The sequence below is a fragment of the Lithobates pipiens genome, unplaced genomic scaffold, assembly GCF_037356315.1.
Source record: "Lithobates pipiens isolate NorthernLeopardFrog02 unplaced genomic scaffold, aLitPip1_a1.2 Scaffold_23, whole genome shotgun sequence".
Classification (NCBI taxonomy): Eukaryota; Metazoa; Chordata; class Amphibia; order Anura; family Ranidae; genus Lithobates; species Lithobates pipiens.
The window spans coordinates 229,298,925-229,324,998 of NW_027507785.1; the positions used below are offsets into that span (position 1 = coordinate 229,298,925).

The window sequence follows — 26,074 nt, forward strand, 5'->3', positions numbered from 1 at the left end:
GTTTACATACCCTGGCAGAATTTATGATTTCCTGGGTATTCTTTTTTAGAGAATATGAATAATACAAAGATTTTTCACTCCTGGTTAGTGTTTGGCTGAAGCCCTTTATTATCAGTCAACTGTGTTTACTCTTTAAATCATAATGACAACAGAAACTACCCAAATGTCCCCCTGATCAAAAGTTTTCAAACCCTGGTGATTTTGGTCTGATATCATGCACACAAGTTTACACAAAGGGGTTTGAATGGCTATTAAAAGGTAACCATCTCATCTGTGATGAAGATCTTACAATATCGTGCCTGTAACTGTTGCAACTCTATCTTTCAATAAATACTTTTTTTTTGTTTTTCCCAAAAAGTAACTAACCTCACCTGCGATCTGTTGGCTTGTAATTAGTGTGTGTGTATAAAAGGTCAATGAGTTTCTGGACTCCCGACAGACCCTTGCATCTTTCAGCTGCACTGACGTTTCTGGATTCTGAGTCATGGGGAAAGCAAAAGAATTGTCAAAAGTAGCTGCAGGAAAAGGTAGTTGAACTGTATAAAATAGGAAAGAGATGATAAAAAAAAAAAAAGAGAAGATATCCAAGGAATTGAGAATGCCAATCAGAAGTGTTCAAACTCCAAGAAGTGGAAAATGAGCGGTTCTGTTGAAACCAAACCATGGTCAGGTAGACCAACTAAAATTTCAGCCACAACTGCCAGGAAAATTGTGGGTTTTTCTTTGCATCCCGAACAAATTCAGGTGCAATACAGGACTCTCTGAAAACAAGTGGTGTGACTGTTTAAAGATGCACAATAAGGAGGCACTTGAAGAAAGATAGGCTGCAAGGTCGAGTCGCCATAAGAAAGCCATTACTACGAAAATGCCACAAAGTATCCCGCTTACAATACACCAAATAGCACCAACTAGCCTCAAACCTTCTGGCACAAAATCATTTGGAGTTATGAGACCAAAATTGAGCTTTTTGGCCACAACCATAAAGGCTATATTTGGAGAGGAGTCAACAAGGCCTATGATGAAAGGTACGGAGGTGGATCGCTGATGTTTTGGTGATGTGCGAGCTAAAAAAGGCACAGGAAATTTGGTCAAAATTGTTGGCAAGATGAATGCAGTACGTTATAAAAAAAAATACTAGAGTAACATTTGTATCCATCAGCCAGGAAGCTATGCATGGAATGTACTTGGACATTCCAACATGACAATAATCCCAAAAACCAGGCCAAATCGACCTGTTTTTGGTTACAGCAGAAGTGAAGGTTTTGGAGTGGCCATCTCAGTCTCCTGACTTCAATATCACGAGTCACTCTGGGGAGATCTCAAACGTGCAGTTCAAGCCCAAGAATTTACAGGAACTGGAGCCTTTTTGCCAAGAGGAATGTGGGCAGCTTTTATCTTCTCAGATGATAAAGAGCCTCATCCAAAAACACCTCAAAAGACTTCAAGCGGTCATTGATGTTAAAGGGGGCAATACACAGTATAAAGAACTGGGATATGTAAACTTTTGATCAGGGTAATTTGGGTAGTTTGTTGCCATTATGATTTAAAAAGAGTAAACACAGTGGATTGATAATAAATGGCTTCAACCATGAGCGAAAAATGTTTTTTGTTATTTATATTCTCTGAAAAAATGTCTAAGAAATCAAATCAGGGTATGTAAACTTATGAGCACAACTGTATATATAGATATTGAAGTCGTAGTGCCGGATTTCATTCTGCACCACTAAATAACCATAAAAAAAAAATGCCTGTATGTAGCTTTGAAGTGGGGGCATGAAGTACAAGAAAAATAAAAACCGACTAAACTGCTGCCAGTGGTACACATGACTGCACAAATCATTATATAACTAGGGAAGCCCCTATACCAAGAGCGTACTTTTACACAAATCAGCAAAGTCAGTCTACAGCCAAGTACAGGGCCAAGTACAGGGCTCAAAATTTCAAGCCCTGAGCTACTAGCCCGGCCTCAAGGGTTACTACTCGCCACCATTTGCCCTACCCTAAACATACCCTCAAAGGAATTCTGCATAAAAACAACTTTACCTGTGTCCATAAACGCAGTCTACCTGCACAGGGGTAGAGGAGAGAAAATAGGATTGCGGGACAGATTATCAGAGTACAGAACATCGCTGTAACAGCTTTCATTTCAATTGCCGTCTGTTGCCCCTGCTCGACTTTGCTATATGTCACACGTCCTGGGTGTTCTGTCTATGAAAGTACCTGGACCATGAGGAGGAGCTGTATGTGACAGCGAGTGCAGGGAACACAGCAATTGAAATGAAAGCTGCTACAGCAATGTTCTGTGCCACATTCAACCCTGCTTCCAGGCAGCCCACATTTTCTACTTGACAATTTAATAGAAACCAGCTGACATTCTGCCCATGTGCCAGTGGCCCGACCATTCAGCCAGCATTTGTCGAAAGGTCATGGCCTGCTGATCAGCGAACTCAGCCAATAGCTGAGAGCACTGATGGAGTGTTCTGGTGTGGGGGAGGGGGGCGGGCCTTTCAGACCACAATAGTACAGCAGGGGAGATTGTAGTACCAACATTGGATAGTTATTACAGCGGCTCCAACCTGACCTGTTTTTTCCATTCAACCTACTGGGATGAACGAGAAAAAAAAAAAAAACGAGTATCGCGTACGAGTTTTACCTCTGGCCCAGCCTCCTCCTTCTTTCCAGCATATCCAAAGCCATGAAATAACAATCACATTTGGCGGCATTAAGTATGTCTATGGGTGGCCCTGAGCGTGCCCAATGATAGCAGGGAGAAAAGTCTATTGGGCAGGTTTACATACCTGCCCCCATTGGTACTGTTCCACTGCTGATAAGCTTGTATATGTCAGGTAAGTGTGTTTACCCGACTCCTATCAGGTAAATACGTTTAAAGTATTTATATGGTTTGAAGTAAAAAAATAAACCTATTAGGGATAGCAAGGGTTCAAGAGAACTCCATTAAAATTATCTCCCCACTTATACTACACCCCAGAACGTCTCCATCTGAGCCATCCCTCCCACCTTGAGCTTATGCTGGAGGTACCAAAATTCAGAGGGCACAATATACCTTCTGGACCATTTTGGTACACAGTGACCGCTTAAATTGCAAAATTCACCAATAAACTGATATCTCCAGACCCTCCACATTACCTTCTAGGAATACCTTTAGGTGGTATATCCTCAAAAATTATTCAACATATAGCTCACATCCTGATGGTCTCAAAATGCACTTGGGGAAAAAAAAAAAAGTACCATCACAAAAGAAACTTTATACCCCTATAAGAAAGATTCAATCAATTGAACACTTATCTGCCAAGTTTTCTAACATTTTGAACCTTTTTGATGCCCTTGTGAACCCTGGAATCCAGATCTTTCAATATTGCCCTGCACGGCTACCGTTGTTTCCAAAGACTGGACACTAGAGCTGAACGATTCTGGCTAAAATGAGAATCGCAATCTTTTTGCTTAGAAAAAAGATCACGATAAAGGCGGTTAAAAAGTCTATGGAGAGTTGAGAAACGTAGTTTGTCGCCATTCCAGGAGCGTGCACAATTTTAACCACTTAAGGAACGGAAGGATTTGCCCCCTAACAACCAGGCCATTTTTTGCAAAAAGGCACTGCGTCGCTTTAACTGAAAATTGCACATGCGACTCTGTCCTTTTTCCCCACAAATAGAGCTTTCTTTTGGTGGTATTTGATCACCTCTGCATTTATTTTGTGCGTTCTAAAACAAAAGAAATAAAACACGGATTTTGAAAAAAACACAACGGTTTACTTTTTGCTATAATAAATATCCCCCCGGGCACGCCAACAGCTCCGTCATCGCGCCACAGGCACCCTAGAGCAGCCGACGTTAGCGCTGCATGATTCTGGCTAACATGAGAATCACAATTTTTTTTTCTTAGAAGATAGATCATGATTCTCACGGCACAACATTTTTCATATTAAAAAAAAAAAAAATTGGGCTAACTTTTTTTTAATTTTTTATTCATTAAAGTATATTTTTCCCAAAAAATTGCGTTTGAAAGACCCCTGTGCAAATATAGTGTGACATAAAATATTGCAGCAATCGCCATTTTATTTCCTAGGGCAGTGATGGCGAACCTTGGCACCCCAGATGTTTTGGAACTTCATTTCCCATGATGCTCATGCACTCTGCAGTATAGGTGAGCATCATGGGAAAGGTAGTTTCAATACCTCTGGGGTGCCAAGGTTTGCCATCACTGCCCTAGGGCATCTGCTAAAAAAAAAAAAAAATATATATAAATATAAATATATATATAAAAATGTTTGGGGGTTCCAAGTAATCTAGCAAAAAAAATGATTTTAACTGTAAAACAAGTGTCAGGAAAAGGTTTAGCCTTTAACCACTTGCCGACCGCCGCACGACGATATACGTCGACAGAATGGCACGGGCAGGCATATGGGCGTATATATACGTCCCTGCCTTCCCGCGGGTGGGGGGCCCGATCGGGCCCCCCCCCCGGTGCCAGCGGCAGTCGGTATCCGTTCAGGAGCAATCCGGGATGAGGGGGCGGCCATTCGTTCATGGCCACCACCTCGCGATCACTCCTGACGAATGGAAGTGAGGCGTGACATCACTTCCTCTCCTGTAATGTAAACACAGGCAGAGGAAGTGATGTAATCTCTCCTCCGTGTCGATATTTTTCGTCCTGGGACTGAGGAGAGAGGATCAAGTGAGTTGCACCAACACGACACTACACAGTAGAACATGCCAGGCACACTCTCACCCCCCCCCTTCACCCCCCCAATCACCCCTGCCCCCCCAGTCACAGTGACACCAATTGCATTTTTTTTTTTTTTTGCATTGGTGTCATTTGTGACTGTAATAACTGTTAGGGCAGTTAGGGTTAGCCCCCTTTAGTTCTAAGGTACCCCCCTAACCCCCCCAATAAAGGTTTAACCCCGTGATCACCCCCCGTCGCCAGTGTCACTAAGGCTGGGTTCACATTGCAGCGGTTTATGAGAACGGATGTGATTCGCACCGCACTGCAAATCACATCCGATCTCTGTGCGGTTCGAGTTCAGCCATACAGATAGTATGGCTGAATTTGCGTCGCACCCGCCGCAAATTCGCACGGGACCCTTTTTTTGGTCCGCAGCAGAATCGGATCGCATGGGTGTTCACACCATGCGATCCGAGTTTGCAGATCGCAGTGCGATATGCGAACTGATCTGGGGGTGTCATTAACATTTCACTGACACTCCCAGCAGTTCGCATAGGGCAGTGTGAACTGCCGCCGAGAGGCATGCGATGCGGGAACCCGCCGTGGATTCGTGGCGTTCCCGCATCGCTCCAGTGTGAACCCAGCCTAATAAGCGATCGTTTTTCTGATCGCTGTATTAGTGTCAATGGTGACGCTAGTTAGGGAGGTAGGTATTTAGGTTCGCCGCAGCTTTTTATAGCGCCAGGGACCCCCATATACTACCGCATAAAGCGCCCTGATTGCCCCCTAGTTAACCCTTTCACCAGTGATCACCATATAACTGTTACAGGTGACGCTGGTTGGTTAGTTATTTTTTTATAGTTTCAGGGCACCCGCCATTTATTACCTAATAAAGGTTTAACCCCCTGATCACCCGGCGGGTGATATAAGTTTGAGGGTCAGAGAAGGTCTGCGTCGCCACAGGCAGCGTCAGGTTAGTGCCAGTACCGCTAACACCCACGCACAAAGCATACACCTCCCTTAGTAATATAGTATCTGATCAGATCTATATTAGCGTCGCCAGCAGTTTAAGTTTCCCAAAACGCATTGTTAGCGGGATCAGCCCAGATACCTGCTAGCACCTGCGTTTAGCACCTGCGTTTAGCCCTTCCGCCAAGCCCAGACCAGCCCACCCAAGTGCAGTATCGATCGATCACTGTCACTTACAAAACACAACACGCATAACTGCAGCGTTCGCAGAGTCAAGCCTGATCCCTGCGATCGCTAACAGTTTTTCTTGTAGCATTTTGATACAGTCGCTGACAGCCTAGGTGCTTTTTTACCTGTGAGTCTCACTAGTGTACCCCTAAATTTAGGGGGGTCTACTTTCCAAAATGGGGTCATTTGGGGGGGGGGGGGGGGGGGGGGGTTTGTGCCATCTTGGCATTTTATGGCCTTCAAAACTGTAATAGGTAGTGAGGAGTGAAGTCAAAGATTTACGCCCTTAGAAAGCCTGAAGGCGGTGCTTGGTTTTCGGGGCCCCGTACGCGGCTAGGCTCCCAAAAAGTCCCACATATGTGGTATCCCCGTACTCAGGAGAAGCAGCAGAACTTATTTTGGGGTGTCATTTCACATATGCCCATAGCATGTGTGAGCAATATATCATTTAGTGACAACTTTGTGAAAAAAATAAAAAATAAATAAAAGTTTGTAATTTTCCCGCAACTTGTGCCAAATATAAAATATTCCATGGACTCAACATGCCTCTCAGCAAATAGCTTGGGGTGTCTACTTTCTAAAATGGGGTCATTTGTGGGGGTTTTGTGCCATCTTGGCATTTTATGGCCTTCAAAACTGTAATAGGTAGTGAGAAGTGAAAGCAAAAATTTACGCCCTTAGAAAGCCTGAAGGCGGTGCTTGGTTTTCGGGGCCCCGTACGCGGCTAGGCTCACAAAAAGTCCCACATATGTGGTATCCCCGTACTCAGGAGAAGCAGCAGAATTTATTTTGGGGTGTCATTTCACATATACCCATAGCATGTGTGAGCAATATATATCATTTAGTGACAACTTTGTGTAAAAAAAAAAAAAAAAGATTTTTTTTTTTGTCATTATTCAAACGCTTGAGGCAAAAAAATAAAATATTCAATGGGCTCAACATGCCTCTTATCAATTTCCTTAGGGGGTCTACTTTTCAAAATGGGGTCATTTGGGGGGGTTTTGTACTGCCCTGCCATTTTAGCACCTCAAGAAATGAGATAGGCAGTCGTAAACTAAAAGCTGCGTAAATTCCAGAAAACGTACCTTAGTTTGTAGATGTGACAACTTTTGCGCAAACCAATAAATATACAGTTATTGACTTTTTTTACCAAAGACATGTGGCTGAATACATTTTGGCCTAAATGTATGACTAAAATTGAGTTTATTGGATTTTTCTAATAACAAAAAGTAGAAAATATTTTTTTTCAAAATTTGCAGTCTTTTTACGTTTATATCGCAAAAAATAAAAAAATCGCAGAGGCAATCAAATACCATCAAAAGAAAGCTCTATTTGTGGGAAGAAAAGGACGCAAATTTTGTTTGGGTACAACATTGCATGACCGCGCAATTACCAGTTAAAGCAGCGCAGTGCCAAATTGTAAAAAGACCTCTGGTCATTGACCAGCAAAATGGTCCGGTCTGAAAGTGGTTAACCTTCCTGCATATTCACACAAGTTTTATCCCTTTGATCAAAGATGGAAGAGTTACAATGTTAAAAAACTTGGCAGACTGCCAGAGTGAGCAGAGAACTCTCTATACTTGTTACATGAAAGAATTGAGAAACACTGCAATACAGATCATCAGAGGGTGGTGAAACGAGATTGCGATCCTTTAACGATTACTTGTGCAGCTCTACTGGACATTGCTATCTTGCTTTCCTCCTGTGGCTGTATTTTGTCTATTCTTATTTTCTGTTAGGCCCCTTTCCCCAGACGCTGTCAGTTTTTCACTAATTCTTTGAGGGATGAAAAATGGACATCAATGCAGCTCTTTGGAAAAAAGGATGTAAATGAATGATCATCCATTTACATCAGTTTACATCCGGATCCGTCATCTCTTTTTGGAAACTGATCAAAGCTCTATTTTTCTTCAGTTAAAAAAAATGGATCGGTTGAAAAACAGATGTAAACTGACAAATGGTAATTTTTTCATCCATTTTTGCATTGGTAGTGGATGTAAAAAAAAAAAAAAAAAAAAAAAAAAAAATGAAAAATAGGAGCACGGATGAAAACCTGATGAATACTTCATCAGATTTGACGTGACTGAACTTATGAAATGAACGGTACACATGTGTGAAAGAACCTGCAATTTCAATTATCGTCTTAGCTTCGATGTATCAATATAAACACCAACGAGATTCTGCCCACCAACACTATACGCTACCAGATTAAGTGATTTTCATGCATTATGTGTACTATGAAAAAAAGTACTTTTAACACATCTATAAAAAAAAAAATTAAAAAAAATTATTCCACAGTTCTTTGTACAGCTAAGGAGCATAAAACCGAAGTATGGAATCCACTTAAACATTACTGTAACAAATTAATTTGCTCTCACCAGGACCTTGTTTCCTGTTTCTAGCACACATCCTCCATTCCCAAGTTTCAGGAAAGCAATACAAAGGTAAAGCATTTGTTTACTGGACATAAACTCCTTGCACCGTCAATTCCTTTGGAATTCCTCCTGCTAGTTTTCATTGGCAGTATGTTAAAAACTCCACTTCACCTTTAATCTAGAGACTGTAATTTATTTCCCTGAAAGTAATAAGCAGGCATTTTCAATTCAAGTTGGAATGTTAAATATTTTAAAATAAAATTTAGGTTGCCTTCTACTTTAAAAAGTAAATGCAACTGGGAAGTGTGAGTGATTGAGAAGGCCTTGCATGTAATTTCCATAGGACGTGCACGCTCCCTCAAATACAGCAATGTGCTGTCAGTCTAAAATACTAGATGGGAAAAGGCTAGACTATATACTAATTGCACTACCAAAGGTACCGATATCTAAACCGCAGCAGAAAAAGCAGGAGTGGCAATGCTGCAGTGATTTCACTGTAGAAAGAAGAGCGCCATCACCCTATTGAAGAAGGGCCTACCCAATGGCTCTACTGGCAAAATCAGCATTTGCGTTTTTCTAATGGCGTTTAACTGGTTGTAAAGGCAGAACTTTTTTTATCTTAATGCATTCTATGCATTAAGATAAAAAAACCTTGTGTGCACTTCTGTAACCTGTATTCAGCCAACAGCAGGCTAAAGTCCACTGTTGGCTGATGTCACTCAGCTAGCCCAGGCTCTGGAGAGATCCCAACTTTAAAGGCTTAGTCCAGAGTTCATTTATTTTTGGTTAGTGTGAAGGGTTACTTTTTCTGTCATGTTTTTATTCTGTGTATGCCCCATTGGAAGAATTTTTCTTCACTTTGCCCATACATGGGTCAATGTACATATTTGCCAGCATACCACAGTTCATAAAATGTCATCCGAGAAGTTTTATTGAAGAATCATCACATCGCAAAAGACAAAAGTGCAACATTTAAGAGCTGCACAGGATCCCTTGGTCGGGCATGAAGGGATCCTGCATGGTGCCAAAACATTGAAATGTACACTGACCTGTGATATTCCCAGTCCCCAGCTGGTTGTTGCTGCAACATCTGTACTTCTGAGCCTTTTCCAGGAACATGTGCAATGAGATTATCATCATAACTTATACATGGGTGGTGCAGTAGTCACAGTCTATTTAAGGCATAGACTGTAATAAATGCATTGCCTGAAGTTCAACCCCAGGCTCATTCTACTAAATTGTGTTTTTATCTCTATAGGAGGGATTTCTGATCACTTCCTGTCCTGGTCTCAGTTTTTATTATTTTTTTCCTGGACGGTTTGTTTTCTGATAAGCTGGACTTGCATGTCTCGCATCAATCTACTTTTCATTACTGTAGTTACCTATGCTGACTGATATTGTGTTTACTTTTCCATGAAACAATATAGGATCTCAACTGTGCTATGCATCACCTTTCTCTGATATACTGTCTGTATATTCTGTTATACATTGAAGAGTGTGCCATAATAAAAGCTGGTCTCTGTTTTGGTTATACAGTTTGTGGCTGTAGAAACTTTATTAGAGGTTTCTTTTGTATTCTTATGGGTCTCATGAGCACTGCTGCCTCACTGGTCAGGTGGAGCGTTAGGTAGAGCTACCCAAACACAAGCTTCAAGAGGAAGTAAACCCTGATGGGTTTACTTCCTCTTTTTTTCCCTGCAAAGGTAAAGCATAATGGACTACTATGCATCGCATAGCAGCTCATTATGTGTCACTTACCTGACACAGGAGCCAGCGAAGTCGCCGCTGTCCCCTGTAGTCCGCCGCATCCATGTTGCTTGTGGCGTCTCGCAGCTCCGACGAATCACAGCGGCGCAACCGCGATGACGTCACTCCCGCGCATGCGCACGGGAGTCGCGCCTCGCAGCTCCGCCGCTGTCATACGGCGAAGCCGCGATGACGTCACTCCCGCGCATGCGCACGGGAGTCGACAAATTTGGCAAATCCATTCTTGGATTTGCCGCATTTAGTGCGCCTGCGCGCCGCTGTCTACGGCGCATGCGCCGTAGACAGGGGTGCCCATTTTCGGGCAAATATCTCCTAAACCATATAGGTTTAGGAGATATTGCTTGGACCTACAGGTAAGCCTTAATCTAGGCTTACCTATAGGTCCAAGTTGTTTGGAAGGGTTTACTTCCTCTTTCAGTACTTGTTACTGTGCAAAAACAAAAAAAAGGGGGAAAAAAAACCTAAAAAAACAAGGGCATTTGTTCAAAGTCATTTTTTTGATTAAGTGTTGAAGAATAATGTAAAAGAGGGCCAAAACGTGAATCAAAATGCTGATCACGTGACCAGTAACTATTGAATGCTTTTAAAGCTGGCCGTAGACTGTTCAAATCTTGATCAGTTCAACAGGGACTAGCCGAGATTCAAATCATGTATGCGCAGGATGAGCGTACTCGAGTTGATCAACTTGGTTCAACCAGCCTATCTGATTTTACATGCAATTATTGCTAGCAGCCATTATTGAACACCGTGGCTCTGTGGGATGGATTCCTCCAACAATGATTGTGTTGATAGGGGAATCAAGCAATTCGCTTTCCTGCAACCCGTTGCAGGTGAGAAAGTAGCTCTGGCTGTAGCCAGCTTGACTTTTGTTTCCATTTAAAGGACTATTACTAAAAAACTACAATTCCCATCCAGTGAGCTCTATTTTAACTAAAAGCACTACATTCCTTTTCATAGTTTAAGAGCTTTTAAGGTTTATTTGCATGTGGTAAGATTATGTACCATTACAGCTGTACTACCAAGCTACTAAATCTAAAAAAAACAGTAGGCCAAAAGACCGTTTTGCTTTGTCTAGAGATGAAAATATTGAGACAGTGTGGCACACAAGATGGAGGAAGATAAAAGCACAGGCTTAGCTCCCATAAAGAACACTGTTACTCTACAGAGTAAACGGCTGCCATCTTTAATTAACAGGCCACAATATACTGAAAGGCTATGAGCCAATTAGCATGCAGGTCAGGGAAGCACCATGATACTGCTGGTTAATATAGCACAGAAGTCATTGGAATCACAAAATCAGGAGTAGAATTACTGTAACCCTTGAACAATTCTTTCTGCACTTTACCAATAAATAAATAAAAAAAAAACATAAACCGATCATTTTAACTTTTTTGCTGATATTTCAACTAAAATTTCAGCTGTTTGATGGGTAATGCAAATCATTAGCCTTTCCTGATTCTTTTATCTCTCGGAAAAATCTCTGTAATTAGGTTTCCAGTTCTTCTCATCTGGTTCTGCTATTAAAAGGACCTGTCTAATCCTTGATTGTACTATATCTTATTTATACAGAAATCTTCTTTGCTACACACACTCAGGAGATTTGTATTTCAGTGGGAAAAGGAATAAGGCTCTCTCCAATGACAGAAAATGTACCACAGTAGGTGTCTCACTCATGAGCTCATCTTTTTCACATAATGGAACAATTGGTAGCACAATATCAAGAGACATAGCTCCTGGATTGCATTCATGGACCCAAAAATGCAAGACTATGGCATGAGCACACCAAATGTTTCCCTACCTACTGATTTTATGTCCCAGGACAAGGTTAGGGAACTGGGAAGTGTCAGATAACCTGGAAGCTTCCACTGCTGATTAATTGGTGCAGGCTCTGAAATGGGAAGAATGCACACAAAAGTTTTTTTTGGTTCTGTTTCAAAAAGAGTGAAAAAGGGTTAAACTCCCTTTGAACTGTTTTTGTTGTTTGTTTCCACTCTGGGAAGGTTCAGCCCAAACAATGTTTAACGCATAATTCTAACCTCTTCCTTCTACCCTTGCCTCCTCCTGATTACCCCTTCCTCGAGAACACCTCTTGCAACTAACTCGGGAATCCCTCTCAAGAAACCCTAAGCCCTTGTACACACGGTCGGACATTCCGACAACAAAATCCGACGGACTTATTATACAACTCAACGTTAGGGAGAAGAGGAGGAGATCACAGCATCTAGACACCGTTATAGCCAACATACAAACATTAGACGTTCAAAACCAATCCAATCCTGACCCCAAACAAAGAACAATTGGTTCTCCTTAGGCAAGAACTCAGAAACACACTTTTAGAATCACATTCCAGAACTCAAAATTTAAAGCGCATTACTACACTACAGATAAAGCAGGGAAAGCATTTGCACTCAGAATTAAAGGTCATGACACTAAATCCAGAATGCCACACCTTTACCATCCTGCCACGAAAAAGAAACTTCTTGATCCTCAAGCTATAGCCAATGCATTCAGCAATTACTACCAAACATGATACAATTTAAAAGATGACACTGATACCAAACAACCGTCCATTACGGATATCAACTTATTTTTTTATCCAACTAAACTGAACGCACCATTCACCCACCTAGAAATTCTAAATAGAATATCCACCTTGCCTACTAACAAATCCCCAGGTCCAGATGGGCTAACCAAGGAATACTACAAAAAATGTAGTACTACCTTGGCTCCCTACCTTACCCAAGTGTGCAATGGCGCTGCCTCCTCCTCTTCTCTTCCAAATGAAATGCCTAATGCTATGATAATCACCCTACCGAAGCCGGGGAAGGAACCCCCCACACCCCAAAACTTTAGACCAATTTCCCTCCTTAATATAGACAAAAAATATTCCCCAAACTCATATCAGACTGGTTCAAATTATGCCCACACTAATACACACAGACCGATCTGGATTCACAAAAGGCAGACAGATTTATGACGCAACCAGGAGACTCAAACAATCCATCAAGCAGAGTCCAATAGAACGCCTTCTCTGCTCCTATCTTTGGACACAGAGAAGGCGTTTGATAGAGTCCACTGGAACTATTTAGAAGCCACTCTTCACAAATTCGGATTCAAAGGCTGTATACTATCAGCGATAATGGCCTTATACTCCTCCCCTTCAGCCCAAGTATACACAGAAGGGATGATCTCATGACCATTCCCAATAACGAATGGATGTCCCCTATCACCACTTCTCTTTAAACCTAATCATGGAACCCCTGGCTGCACACATCAGAATGATTAGAGATATCACAGGATTTCAAATAGGATTCCATGAACATAAAATGAACCTATTCGCAGATGAGGTCATAATGATGATGCCAACTAACCCAATATCGTCCCTGGCTTCGGTACACAATGTTCGAAATTCAGCCCTCTCTCATACTATAAAGTCAATGAAACAAAATCCTACATTTTAGACCTAGGTATGGACGCAATTACCAGCAATATTTTACGCAACCAGCATGCATATCCTTGGGCAGATAATCGTACATCTTACTTAGGTATAACACTCACCAAATCCACATCGGTTTATTCAGAAACAATTAGACACCAAGCAAATGCTAACCAAGGAAACTACTAAACTTACTAAATTTGAACTGATCTGGTCAGGTAGGCTGGCAGCCTTCAAAATGCTTATACTACTCTACACATTTCGCACTCTTCCCATCCCCTTATCCAACTCCTACCTCAAATCTCCGCAAAGTATTCTTAATCGTTATATATGGCAAGGTAAAAAATAAAAATAAAAAAAATAAATCAAGAAGCAAATCACTCTACACTCATTAAACATAGAATGGCGGGTGGCATGGGATAAACTGACATCCAAGACCATTACCTCGCTACCATTCTCTCAGAATTGCACGAATGGACCAAAATACACCAAACCACATAGAAAACTCTGCCACACCTGGTCCTAATTCTAAATGCTGGTTATTTAGCACCTCAGCCACAAACATGCACCTATACTCGCCGACCGTACAAGCATCAGTCAAAGCCTGGAAAAGTCTACATGATAGAAAGTGGGCATCTTGTACCATGAAATGTTTACAGATACCTTTACAAACGCTCTAACTTTTATCACCTGATTTAACCTTCCCCAACTGGCTTATACCAAACGCATCAACTGCAGAACTTATAAGCCTAACCAAACACAAACCTTTCTCAGTGATCCAGTCCACCTAGGAAGCACCTACTTCAGACTTCCTCCCTTATAGGATTAGATCATGCCTATCCACACATACAAACATAGAAGGGTCGTTAACTACCAAATTGTGGAACTTCTATTTCTCCCAAGAACTCGCTCTCAAAAGGTATTTCACTTATCTACTCCTCACTACAGGAGAAAAATATCTTCTACAAATCCAAACCCTTTAAAGGCTGTGAATCAGACACAAAACTGCAATATTCAGACACACAATGGCAGCAAGCAACAAAAACGGTATATAAAGCCACACGCTGCACCTCCTTATGGGAGCTGACAAGCAAGATCACACTTAGATGGTACTTGCTTCCATTCAAACTGACAAAGTTCCAACACCTCTTCACTTTGCTGGAGAAACTGTAACCACACAGGTAGTTTAATTCACATTCTATGGCAATGTGCAAAACTTACAACTCTATGGGCAGCAGTAACAACTCCTACATGAAATAAGCCATCTCACTATAACCCTAACACCACAACTAGCTATTCTCAATATAATCTCAGAAACTGTCCCACACACATTTAAAACAATCCTTACTCATGTTCTCTTAGCAACCAGACTACTTCTAGCCAGAAACTGGAAATCCCCAACCATCTTGGACGTAATCACTCTAGTTCACTCACACTACACCTACGAACTCATAGGATCAAGAGGCCTCATCTCACACCCCACTATCCAGTCGAAGTGGGTTCAATGGCAAACTTGGTACGAAAACAAAATTGCATAATTTTCCTTTTGAATATGTGTATAATAGTCCTGCAGATACGATATAATCAAGATAAGCATGTGTTAGGCTGCTTTCACACTGGGGCGGTATTCAGGCATTACAGCGCTAAAAATAGCACCTGTGTAACGCCTGAAAAAAACCGGCCCCTTTAACTCCAGTGTGAAAGCCGGAGGGCTTTCACACTGGAGCGATGCGCTGGCAGGACGGTAAAAAAAGTCCTGTCAGCCGCATCTTTGCAGCGGTGAAGGAGCGGTGTATTCACCGCTCCTACCCATTGAAATCAATGGGACACCGCGGCAATACCGCCGGCAAAGCGCCGCTGCAGCGGCGCTTTGCGGGCGGGTTTAACCCCTTTTCGGCCGCTAGCGGGGGTTAAAATCACCCCGCTAGCGCCCGCACACCGCTGCTAAAACGACGGTAAAGCGACGCTAAAAATAGCGGCACTTTACCGCCGACGCCGCTCCCGCTGCAGTGTGAAAGCAGCCTTAGAGATCCCTGTCCCTTCCCCCTATACCTCACCACCATTCTCTATACTATTACTTTATGGTACACACCTACACTGTACTTATACAATATCTATTTTCTAAGGCTAGAAATGAGAAAATATATATATACATACACACAGTCATCAGTTGCATATGCTATAATATACTTGGATGTACTAGAAATGTATTGTTAAATGTAAAACAAAAAAAAAAGCATCATTCTTTTTTACATTTTGCTGTAATAAATATCCCCCAAAAATATATTCATTTTTTCCCCCCTCAGTTTAGGCCAATACGTATTCTACATATTTTTGGTAAAAAAAAATAATAAAATAAATCGCAATAAGCGATTGGTTTGCGCACAAGTTATAGCGTTAAAATAGGGGATAGTTTTATGCCATTTTTATAAAAAAAAAATTAAATGGGCGGTGATCAGCAATTTTCATCATGATCGGACATTTTTGACACTTTTTGGGACCATTGTCATTTATACAGCAATCAGTGCTATACAAATGCACCGATTCCTGTGTAAATGACACTGGCAGAGAAGGAGTTAACCACTAGGTGGCAGTGTAGGGGTTAAGCGTGTCCTTGGGCGTGTTTCTAACTGGGGGGGGGGGGGGGTGGAGGGGAGGAGAGGGAGAGAGCAGAGCTGTGGATGACACAGGGACATACACTGACCACAGTGGGGCTCAGTAGCTCTGATTTTCATGGTCAGCAGAGAGGGAGACACAGTGTCAGGAGCAGGCAGTTTTTTTTTTTATTACAGTTTACAAAGCACAAGCACCATGCTGTTTATTCTGTTTTAAGGGACCAAGATCTGTATTTTTATTTTTTTAGGTTAACACTTTAAGAGCAATAAACAGTTCATATTTTCTTACTCTGACACATGGACTTAACTCAGTGTTGATTTTAATTTTGTTACTATGTTCAATAAATCATTTTTTATATTATTAGACCTATGTGGTCATGCATAAAATGTCCAGGCCCTCTTCCTCTATAGCTTAAAATTTAAAGCCACATTGTTTATATACTTTTGTCTTTTAACTTCCATGTAAAATAGAAATTTGTATAATTTTTTAAAATAATGATATATTTTTTTCAGGTTTGTGCCGATACAGGCCCAACAAAGAGGAGTTTGTTCTTACATGGTATTTCAGGGTTGATGGCACCCCCAACACTAGGTCGCTGGGACCTGAGAGAAACTGGTGTCATTTTAATATGGCACATCATGGATGTGGTTTCTGTATTTACTGTGTGTTTTCTTTAAAGTATTGGGGGGGGGAATGGCACCCAAGTTAAATAGCAATGCTTGCCATCTGTGTACCATTCAGGAAGATTCCTACCTTTTCTTATTCTGAAGAAATCCCTGTGTGTTCCTCTGTGCTGAGTGGGTCTAATTGGGGGGGGTGGTTTCATAATTATCAATCAACTGAGGCAGCTGCAGAGCACGAATGAGGAAATCTGCAGGGCCTAAATCCCTTTAGACATGTTCCTATTGGGAGTATCTCACCAAAAAAAATTATTTTTTTGTTGCAGGGGATGCCTGAAAACTGATTTGTATCTTAGGTGAAAAAAAAAAGGAACAGTTTAAAAATAAGATAAAGCAAAAAAATAAAAAGCACCCGTCACCCCAGGTCAGTAATTTTAGCCGTAGACCTCCTCTGTAAAACTAAAATAGTAACCTGTAAAAGGCAGTTTTAAAGATGTATGTAATTTGTTGCCACTGCACGTTTGTGCACAATTTTAAAGCATGTTGTGCTTGGTATCCATGCACTCGGCCTAAGGTCATCTTTTTTATTTCAGCAAACATTTGGGCAATATAGTGTGTTTTAGTGCATTAAAATTGAAAAAAATAGTGGGTTTCCCCCCCCCCCCCAAAAAGCGTTAGTATATGCACAGCGATTTTTCAGTGTGGAAAAAAAGTAAACCCCCACCATTTTAATCTGTAGGGCCTTTGCTTTAAAAAAAAAAAAATAATAATGTTTGGAGGTTTAAAGTAATTTTCTTGCAAAAAAAATAAAACATTTTTTTTCATGTAAACAAAAAGTGTCAGAAAGGGCTTTGTTTTCAAGTTGTTAGAAAAGTGGGTGACATTTGACATAAGCTTCTAAATGTTGTGCATAAAATGCAGGACAGTTCAACCCCCCCCCCCCCCCCCAAAAAGGTGGTTCTTGGTTTTCGGGGGGGTCCCATACACGGCTATTCTCCCAAAAAGTCCCACACGTGGTATCCCCATACTCAGGAGAAGCAGCAAAATGTATTTTGGGGTGTAATCCCACATTTGCCCTTGGCATGTTTGAGCAATATATCATTTAGTGACAACTTTGTGCAAAAAAGAAAAAAAAAAAAAGTTTGTCATTTTCCCACAACTTGTGGCAAAATATAAAATGGTCCATGGACTCAACATTCCTCTCAGCAAATAGCTTTGGGTGTCTACTTTCCAAAATGGGGTCATGGGGGGAGAGGGGTTGTGTCATCTTGGCATTTTATGGCCTTCAAAACTGTGATATGTAGTGAGGCGTGAAATCAAAAATATACGTCCTTCGAAATCCTGAAGGCAGGGATTGGTTTTAGGGGCCCCGTACGCGGCTAGGCTCCCAAAAAGTCCCACACATGTGGTTTCCTCGTACTCAGAAGCAGAAAAATGCATTTTGGCATGCAATTCCACATATAACCATGGCATATGTGAGCAATATCATTTAGTGACAACATTTTGTATTTTGTCATTATTCAATCACTTGGGACAAAAAAAATTAAATATTCAATAGTCTCAACATGCCTCTCAGCAATTTCCTTGGGGTGTCTACTTTACAAAATGGGGTAATTTGGGGGGGGTTGTACTGCCCTGCCACTTTAGCACCTCAAGAAATGAGATAGTCAAACTAAAAGCTGTGTAAATTCCAGAAAATGTACTCTAGTTATTTTAGACGCTATAACTTTTGTGCAAACCAATAAATATGAGCTTATTGACTTTTTTTTTTACCAAAGACATGTGGCTGAATACATTTTGGCCCAAATGTATGACTAAAATTGAGGTTATTGGATTTTTTTCATAACAGAAAATATAATTTTTTTAAAAAAAATGTGCGATTTTTCCATTTAGATTAGAAAACTAAATCGCAGAGGCAATCAAATGCCAAACGAAAGCTCTATTTGTGGGCAAAAAAAGAGAACGCAAATTTCGTTTGGATACAGCATTGCATGACCGCACAATTAGTAGTTAAAGCGACGCAGTGCCAAATTGTAAAAAGTGCTCTGGTCAGGAAGGGGGTAAAACCTTCCGGGGCTGTAGTGGTTAATAACATTCAACTACAATATGACTTGTGTCACAATTGTATATGCTATATTTTTTCTTTATTAGCCATTTTTTTTCCTTCACAAAAGTGGCGTTACCCTTTCTAAACTCCAAGACAATGGCCACTAGGTCACAAAAAATATGGTAAAGTCTCCAGTAGAGGGGACAAAAATAGTAATAAAAATCTGTCACGGCTCAATCCTCTCACCGCTCTTAGAAAAAAAGGTTTTGGCTTTAGATGTACTTTCAGCCAGTTATCGATAGTAAGCAATCAGGAAACACTATAGGCATCTGAAGCCATTAAACTAATAACTGTTTGGATGTAATGTGTTAGCAAATCATTGCTCCTTGATTTTCTTTTCTGAACAAGTATGAGAAAGCAAAAAAATAAAAAATAAAATAGCAGCCAAAGGGCACCTACCTTAGTTGTTTTGCATAGTTCTGCTCGATTTCTAACCTCTCTTTCACAAATTTAGCATATTTGTCCAAGAAGTCTAAACCCCATTGTGTGTGCTTCTCTAAATTATCAAACTGATCCTGTATAGGAAGCAAAATGGAAATCATTAGTGAAAGGCTTTAATTCAACATACATGACTACTATAAAACTTTCATCTTGTTTAGCACAGTACATCTGCCAAAGTTAATGAGTTAATACAAAATACGATTGCGCAAAGAGTTCATAACACAGCCATCAAAAAGCCCAAAATTCAAACATTTGCCAACTATCTGGGAACTCTGAAGTGATGCGTTGCTTCTCTTTGGAAAAAGAAAAGGAGGTGATGGTCCATGTGCTGCTTCTGTCTTCTGCCATATAGTGGCAGACCTGAGCATAATTGAGGACTGGCAGATGTCTACCCATCCTTTGTTCTCCAAAGACATCTGTTCCTGTATGGCTACCATGACTTAGCAGGTACCGAGCACTCAGTGCACCCAATATTGATTTAACTCCTTGGCGAGATCACAGAAACTAAGCATACAAAGCAGATACTGATCTTAGCACACAACACAGATCGAAGAAAAAAAAATAAAAAATTATAAATATATATATATATATATATATATATATATATATATATATATACACACACATACATACATACATATACACACACACACACACACACACATACATATACACACACACACACACACAACTACTAAAAGGCAAAAATTGTAGGCAGGTGTGAAAACCGTTAATGTTTTCAGAATTAGAAATGAAAGAAATTAAATGAATAGACGAGGCCTCCAAATCAAAATCAACTTTTGCGCGGTAGAGTGTAGACACACACGCCTTCACATCTTGAGAAAGATGGACAGAGCTCCATTGAAACTGACAATAAGAACACTGCTGTTTTGCATCTATATGGGATTTCTTTGTGGGTGAGCACCTGGGCATTTACTTCAAGCACAGAGTGCAGTAGCTACCCTTGGAACAAATTATATAGAGTTCTTTCAAAAACTGTCGGCTAGGGGAATGAGTTTTGAAGTCACAGGCTAAAGTAGCCGCTAGCAATAATCACTGTCTTTTCCCGGTGGGGATGGCTTCACAAACAATCATTCAGTGTGAGGGGTCCTCTGCAACCCATGGTGTATTTTTAATGCATTTTGTAAAGTAGGGGAAAGACTGGAACTCCTCTGCATTTTACTGATGGCCAATCAATGATGTAAAAGCCTACAAAGTAGAAAGAAGGAAGAATGACCACATATCTGCAGAATGGCCCTTAGTTCTGGGAAACAAGATTGGTCACAATGCCAGTTCAGGCAAAGAACACCTCATGTCCAAGTGCACCCTTAGTGTTTAGCATTATGGAGCAGTAGCACTGACATTCTGAAATTAAATTCTGTTCAAGTACCCAGTCCAAAATATATGCAAAGGTGCCTAAGCGTGGGATAACATTCTAAAACCACATCATGTTGGATCTGCATGCATACTTCGATGCATCTATGTGCCAATTTTATGACGCATAACTACCTTTTTCCACACAACAGGTTCAATATTACAGACTTGAAGAATTTTGAACAGATCTGAAACCTCCTCATGTCAATGTTACCTATCCAGCAATTTAAAGCGGCTATATACCCAAACTTTTTTTTTTCTTCAAAAATCTGCAAGGCAAAAAGCATAATGAGCTAGTATGCAGCACATAGTAGCTCATGAAATAATCACCTTAGAACGAGGCCTCGACATCTGATCATGGTCCACGCCGAGGGAGCTGACATGTTCCTTCCGGGTATCGCGGCTCTGGCGCTGTGAGTGGCCGAAGCCATGATTATGTCACTACCACGAATGCGCGTGGGATTCTTGTTCCTGGCAAGGTCCGGCAGCATCTGCCAGACCTTCAGTCGGGCCATCACAGCACATGCACCACTGACTTTAGCGGCTGCATGCAAAGTAAATATCTCCTAAACCATACAGGTTTAGGAGATATTAATTTTACCTACAGGTAAGCCTCATAATAGGCTTAACTGTAATTAAAAGTTACAAAAAAAAATGGGTATACAACCGCTTTAATCAAGGGAGATATACAGTATACCAAGGGAAAAGACAAGGGGCAAGCCATGAGTCTACATGTGCACTCAGTACTTGGGTCATTACAATTCTGTCCCTGGCAGGAGCTATACCAGACCAGTAAGATTTATTTTGTACACTCAGAGTCTATTAACGTGTTTAAACACACAAGTATCCTACTGCAGAGAAATTAAAAACAAGGAATTTAAGAACTCCACTGGTGAAAAGCAAAAAACAGACCCTTCTAAGGTTTTCCTTGCATAGGATGAAAGGAAAAATACTATGCAGTCTCCATCATATTGAAGATTTATTTACCATTTAAAAGGGGTTTATGACTTTTTAAAGAGATATGGTAGCAAATAAGGTGATTAATACAGACGAGTGCCATCGCTTCGCTGTTTTCACAGTTGTAATATCCATGATAGGACTTCTTATACATGCAGATTCATAGGTACGACTCTGACATGCAGAAGCTTGCATGACAAGGAGGTATTACTGCACAAGCAGAGATGAATCAGTGGATTTCTCCTGTGATCAAAATAGGCAGCTACCATCTGTTAATTCAAGGCCAATAATAATAATAATAATAATAATAATTCTTCTGAATTTATACAACAAAAGTGCCACACCAATATGAGCAAATAATGTACTTAAATTTACTTCTACAAAGCAAAGTGTGTTGAAGAGTAAGGCTTCACACACACTGGATGTTTTTAGTGTTAGTCCTAGGGGCATCTGGCTTTTTTTTTTTGGCCTCCAAATGCCTCTTCATGTTACCCTACCTACTGAGTCTACGAGCATATAGGCTTTTAGCAGTGTTGAGTGGCAGGAGCTTTTAATGGTAGGAAAAAAAACCAACTGCCAGTCTGTCCAGAAGCAGCAAAGTTTTGCCAGAAAAACCGCTTGACGCTGCTCAACACCTAAACGCTAGGCACATTTAGCACTAAAGCATTTACTAATTTCAATAGCCAGAATAAATTATTATTCTGGCCAATGAAATGAACACCCAAGCTCTTGCCACATGTAAATGTGCCTAAAAGATATTCAATACTTGTGAAAACGTTAGGACACTTACAAGCATCTTTGCTGCCAGAAAGAAAGGCTTCTAGATGAGTTTGTAAAACATCCTATATGTATGAGGCCTAAAAGCTGCCAAATGCTAGGCATGTTTAGTGCTTACATATTAACCACTACAATACAGGGCGCTTTCGCCCCCTTCCTTCCCAGCCCAATTTTCAGCTTTCATCGCTCTCGCATTTTCAATGGCAATTGCACGGTCATGCTACACTGTAGCCAAATGAAATTTTTATCATTTTGTTCGCAGAAATAGAGCTTTATTTTGGTGGTATTTATTCACGACTCAGTTTTTTTTTTTTTTTTTTTGCGATATAAGCGCAAAAAAAGCGGAAATTTGGAAAAAAAAAAACAATATTTTCTTTTTTTCTATTTTGAAAGAAATCCAATTAAATCAAATTTTCCTGAATGTCCAGTCAGAAGGAGGCGGCTCCCACGCGGCCGTATATGTACATTGGCCAGGTGGGAAGTGGTTAATTCATTTCAATGGCCAGAATACATTTTTTTTCTGGCCAATGAAATTAATTAGCGCCCAAGAGCTTGATGCCTGTAAAAGCTCCTAAAAGCGTTAGACACTCTTGCAAGCATCAGGCATTTTTTTTCCTGCAAAAACTCGGCTGGCTTCTATTAGAGTTTAAACATACGTCCTGTGTGTATGAAGCTGGTGAATCATCTAAATCAGGGGTAGGCAACCTTAAAGAGGTAGAGTTCTACCTGAACAACATGGAAGAAGTCAAAGATCACCAGGCACAATGTTGCCCACTCACAACCGATTTAAACCTCCAATTACCGTACTACTGTGTCGCCATTGCCTGCACTGCAATCATGGGTTTAAATTAGGTGGTGAGAAAGCAACATAGCTCCTCCTCACCACCTGTCAAACACACTGGGATCACTTTAGGAAAGCAGCAGTGTATGCTGCACTTTTGAATGAGCCGCATTCAGAAACTGCACCAAACCCACAGGATAGAAAAGAAGTCTATGGCTAAACGCAGCAAACCTGCAGGTACACTGCACTGCTGTGGGTAAACCGCAGAACTTCAGCGTGAAAGCAGCTCTATACAATTATTCCCAGTGTATTGCTTCACACTAACCTGAAGATGTCCTCTTTCCTGCTGCTGTCACCACTCTGGATACTGCTAACTGGGATAAGAGGTGGCATGCAGTTGGTATCACTCCTAATGGAACTGGAGCCAGCACTACAGAGGAGGCATCAGCTTATGCAGCTCTTGATGCCTACTACAGCTCCAACTTTACAAGTAGTCCCTCTGCCATGCACTCTAATGCTCTGGAATGGTGGGTCAGCAAGCCCACATCAGATCTACCAGTCACCTGTCCACGACCTACAGGTTGTTGACCCCCCGATCTAAACTCTAGCTGTGGCTGGGCTTGTCAGACAAAAAAATGATCAATCTTTGTCAAAGAAGTAATTTGGAAAACTGTGGACTTCACAATCACTGTTCAGGCATTCAGCAGCTTTGGGTTCTGCTGGATATTGAACACAATCATCATGTAAAATTTGATTTCTCTAGTTCAGCCCTGCAGACTTCTAGGGAATTCTAAACATGAATGGCAAGTGTAAGTAAACCCTCCTATAGTTTTCAGCCAATGAAGCTCCCATCTTTGCCATGATGCTGCAAATGTGATCAGTTTAGACACCAGCCATTGGATGGCTTGACAGTTTGGTTGAGAGCATAACCAAAATGGTAGTGTTACATTTCCAGCACATACCAGAAATGAAACAGTTTTATGGAGGAGTTTACATTAAGACAAATATAAGATTATATCAAAGGCATATGCCTAGAAAAAAAAAAAAAAAAAAGGCTTGTGATGGTCTATATATATTTGTATGCACATTCTGAGAACGTTGCTTTTAACACGAATATGTTTTTTTGTACTGATGACAGCAGTACCTTGTGATAGAGAGTAATACCCCAAGCCTTCGTTCACATTGATGCAGCTTTGAAATCATGCAACTATTGCACAGCCACATATCAGTGCGACTTTGAAGACATCTGTGCAGCTTCATGCACAGATGTCGATGCAAGTCGCACCCAAACTTGCCAAAGGTAGTACAGGAACTACTCTTTCAAAATCAATGAGGAAACGCAAAGTCTGCATTGCACCGGTTTGAACACCACCACTGTCGACAATAGGGTGCGACTTGTCTTGTGATTTGACAGGTCAAATCACATGGCACGTTGCTCCAAGGTGAACAAGGGCTAAAAGCATCTCTATAACCAGTGTCAATTTCATAAGGTACTCAAAGTCCCAGGAGTATTAGACAGTATTTGTACAGTTTACTTTTAAAAATAAGAACAAATTGGTTTGTTATCAAAAGTATCTTCGTTTTCTTCCATTAAAAAAAACAAAAAACAAAAACAAAAACAAATTGGGCTCTTTCTCCATCTATGACTGCTATTGGTAGTAGTACTGTGTTTTGCTTCATAAACAGTTTCCACAGAAAGGTATTTTGAAGCATTGCTGAGGTTTTGCTACGTGGTTAGCTCCGATACAAAGACATCCTAATAAAGTTCTATTGAAACACAAAATAGGAAGCAAATTGGCCAGTCTATTGCCAGCTAATATGAGAGCCATTACCATGCAACAGAAACATACACAAGCATCAGGGAGAGCTGACCGCAGAGGCCAGCCAGGGCATTTAGGGACAAACCAAACAAGAGAAAAAAAAAAAACACACAGGAGCTTAGCAGGAATCTGCACAAGACAGAAAAAAGTATTTTACAGTCACACAAAACCATAGTTAGACTTCTGGCCATTGCAAAAGTAATACATACACTATATTTATTGTATAAAAATTTTAAGTAAATTCCATATTATAGGCAAGCTTTATTTTCAAGATCCTCAGTTTTCCTGCCACTTTCACCTCAAATCATTATGTGAATGTCTAGGAGTTCTCTAAAACGTGAGGCTCTTAGATAGGGGAAGTGGGCATACAGCAAAAATGGCAAAACATCATAGTCTATCCTTGTGGCAATTATTACCAATCAGAACCTTGTACAACTGTCTGTCCCAACTCAGTGAGGTTAATTCACTAAATGAGTTGAGAATCTTTAGTCGATAAAATACATGCAAATTCACTTTAATTCTTCAAATCATGTGAAAAATCAAACTCATGTAAACTTATAAAATATACACACACACTAATATACTAATATATCTATATCTATATCTATATCTCTATAACTATATATACACACACACATATACGTCTCTTCAGCTTTGTAGCAAGCAATGCACAGTAAAGCCTAGTACACACGGGCCGAAGGCCGGGAAACATCCACCGGTTCTATAAAAACCGGTCCAACATTGAGCTAGACTGTATGGCAGCCGGTCCAACAGAAGCCAGCTTTCTGTTGGAAGAGCATGCTGGAAAACCAGCAGCTGACCAGCTCCCAATCAGCACTCTCAGCCAATGGCTGACCAGAGTGTTCTGGCAGGGAAGCCGCCCCCCTGCCAAAACACAATAGCTCAGCAGAGGTGATCGCTGTACTAACATCAGATGATTGTTAGTACAGCGGCTCCGAACCAATCGGTCAGGTTTTTTTTCATTCAACCCGCTGGGTAGAAAAAGAAATAGCCGCCCCCCTGCCAAAACACAATAGCTCAGCAGAGGTGATCGCTGTACTAACATCAGATGATTGTTAGTACAGCGGCTCCGAACCAATCGGTCAGGTTTTTTTTCCAT

General features: G+C 40.9%; 1 protein-coding gene across 2 annotated transcripts in view; it reads right to left on the minus strand.

Moving 5' to 3' along the window:
• FNBP1L (formin binding protein 1 like) overlaps positions 1–26,074 on the minus strand; it is a 245,367-nt gene that overhangs the window by 107,536 nt on the left and 111,757 nt on the right. For both annotated transcript variants that reach the window (XM_077452895.1, XM_077452894.1), the window contains exon 2: positions 19,204–19,319. In XM_077452895.1, the coding sequence (XP_077309021.1) occupies positions 19,204–19,319 (116 nt within the window). The remainder of the gene's footprint in view (positions 1–19,203; positions 19,320–26,074) is intronic.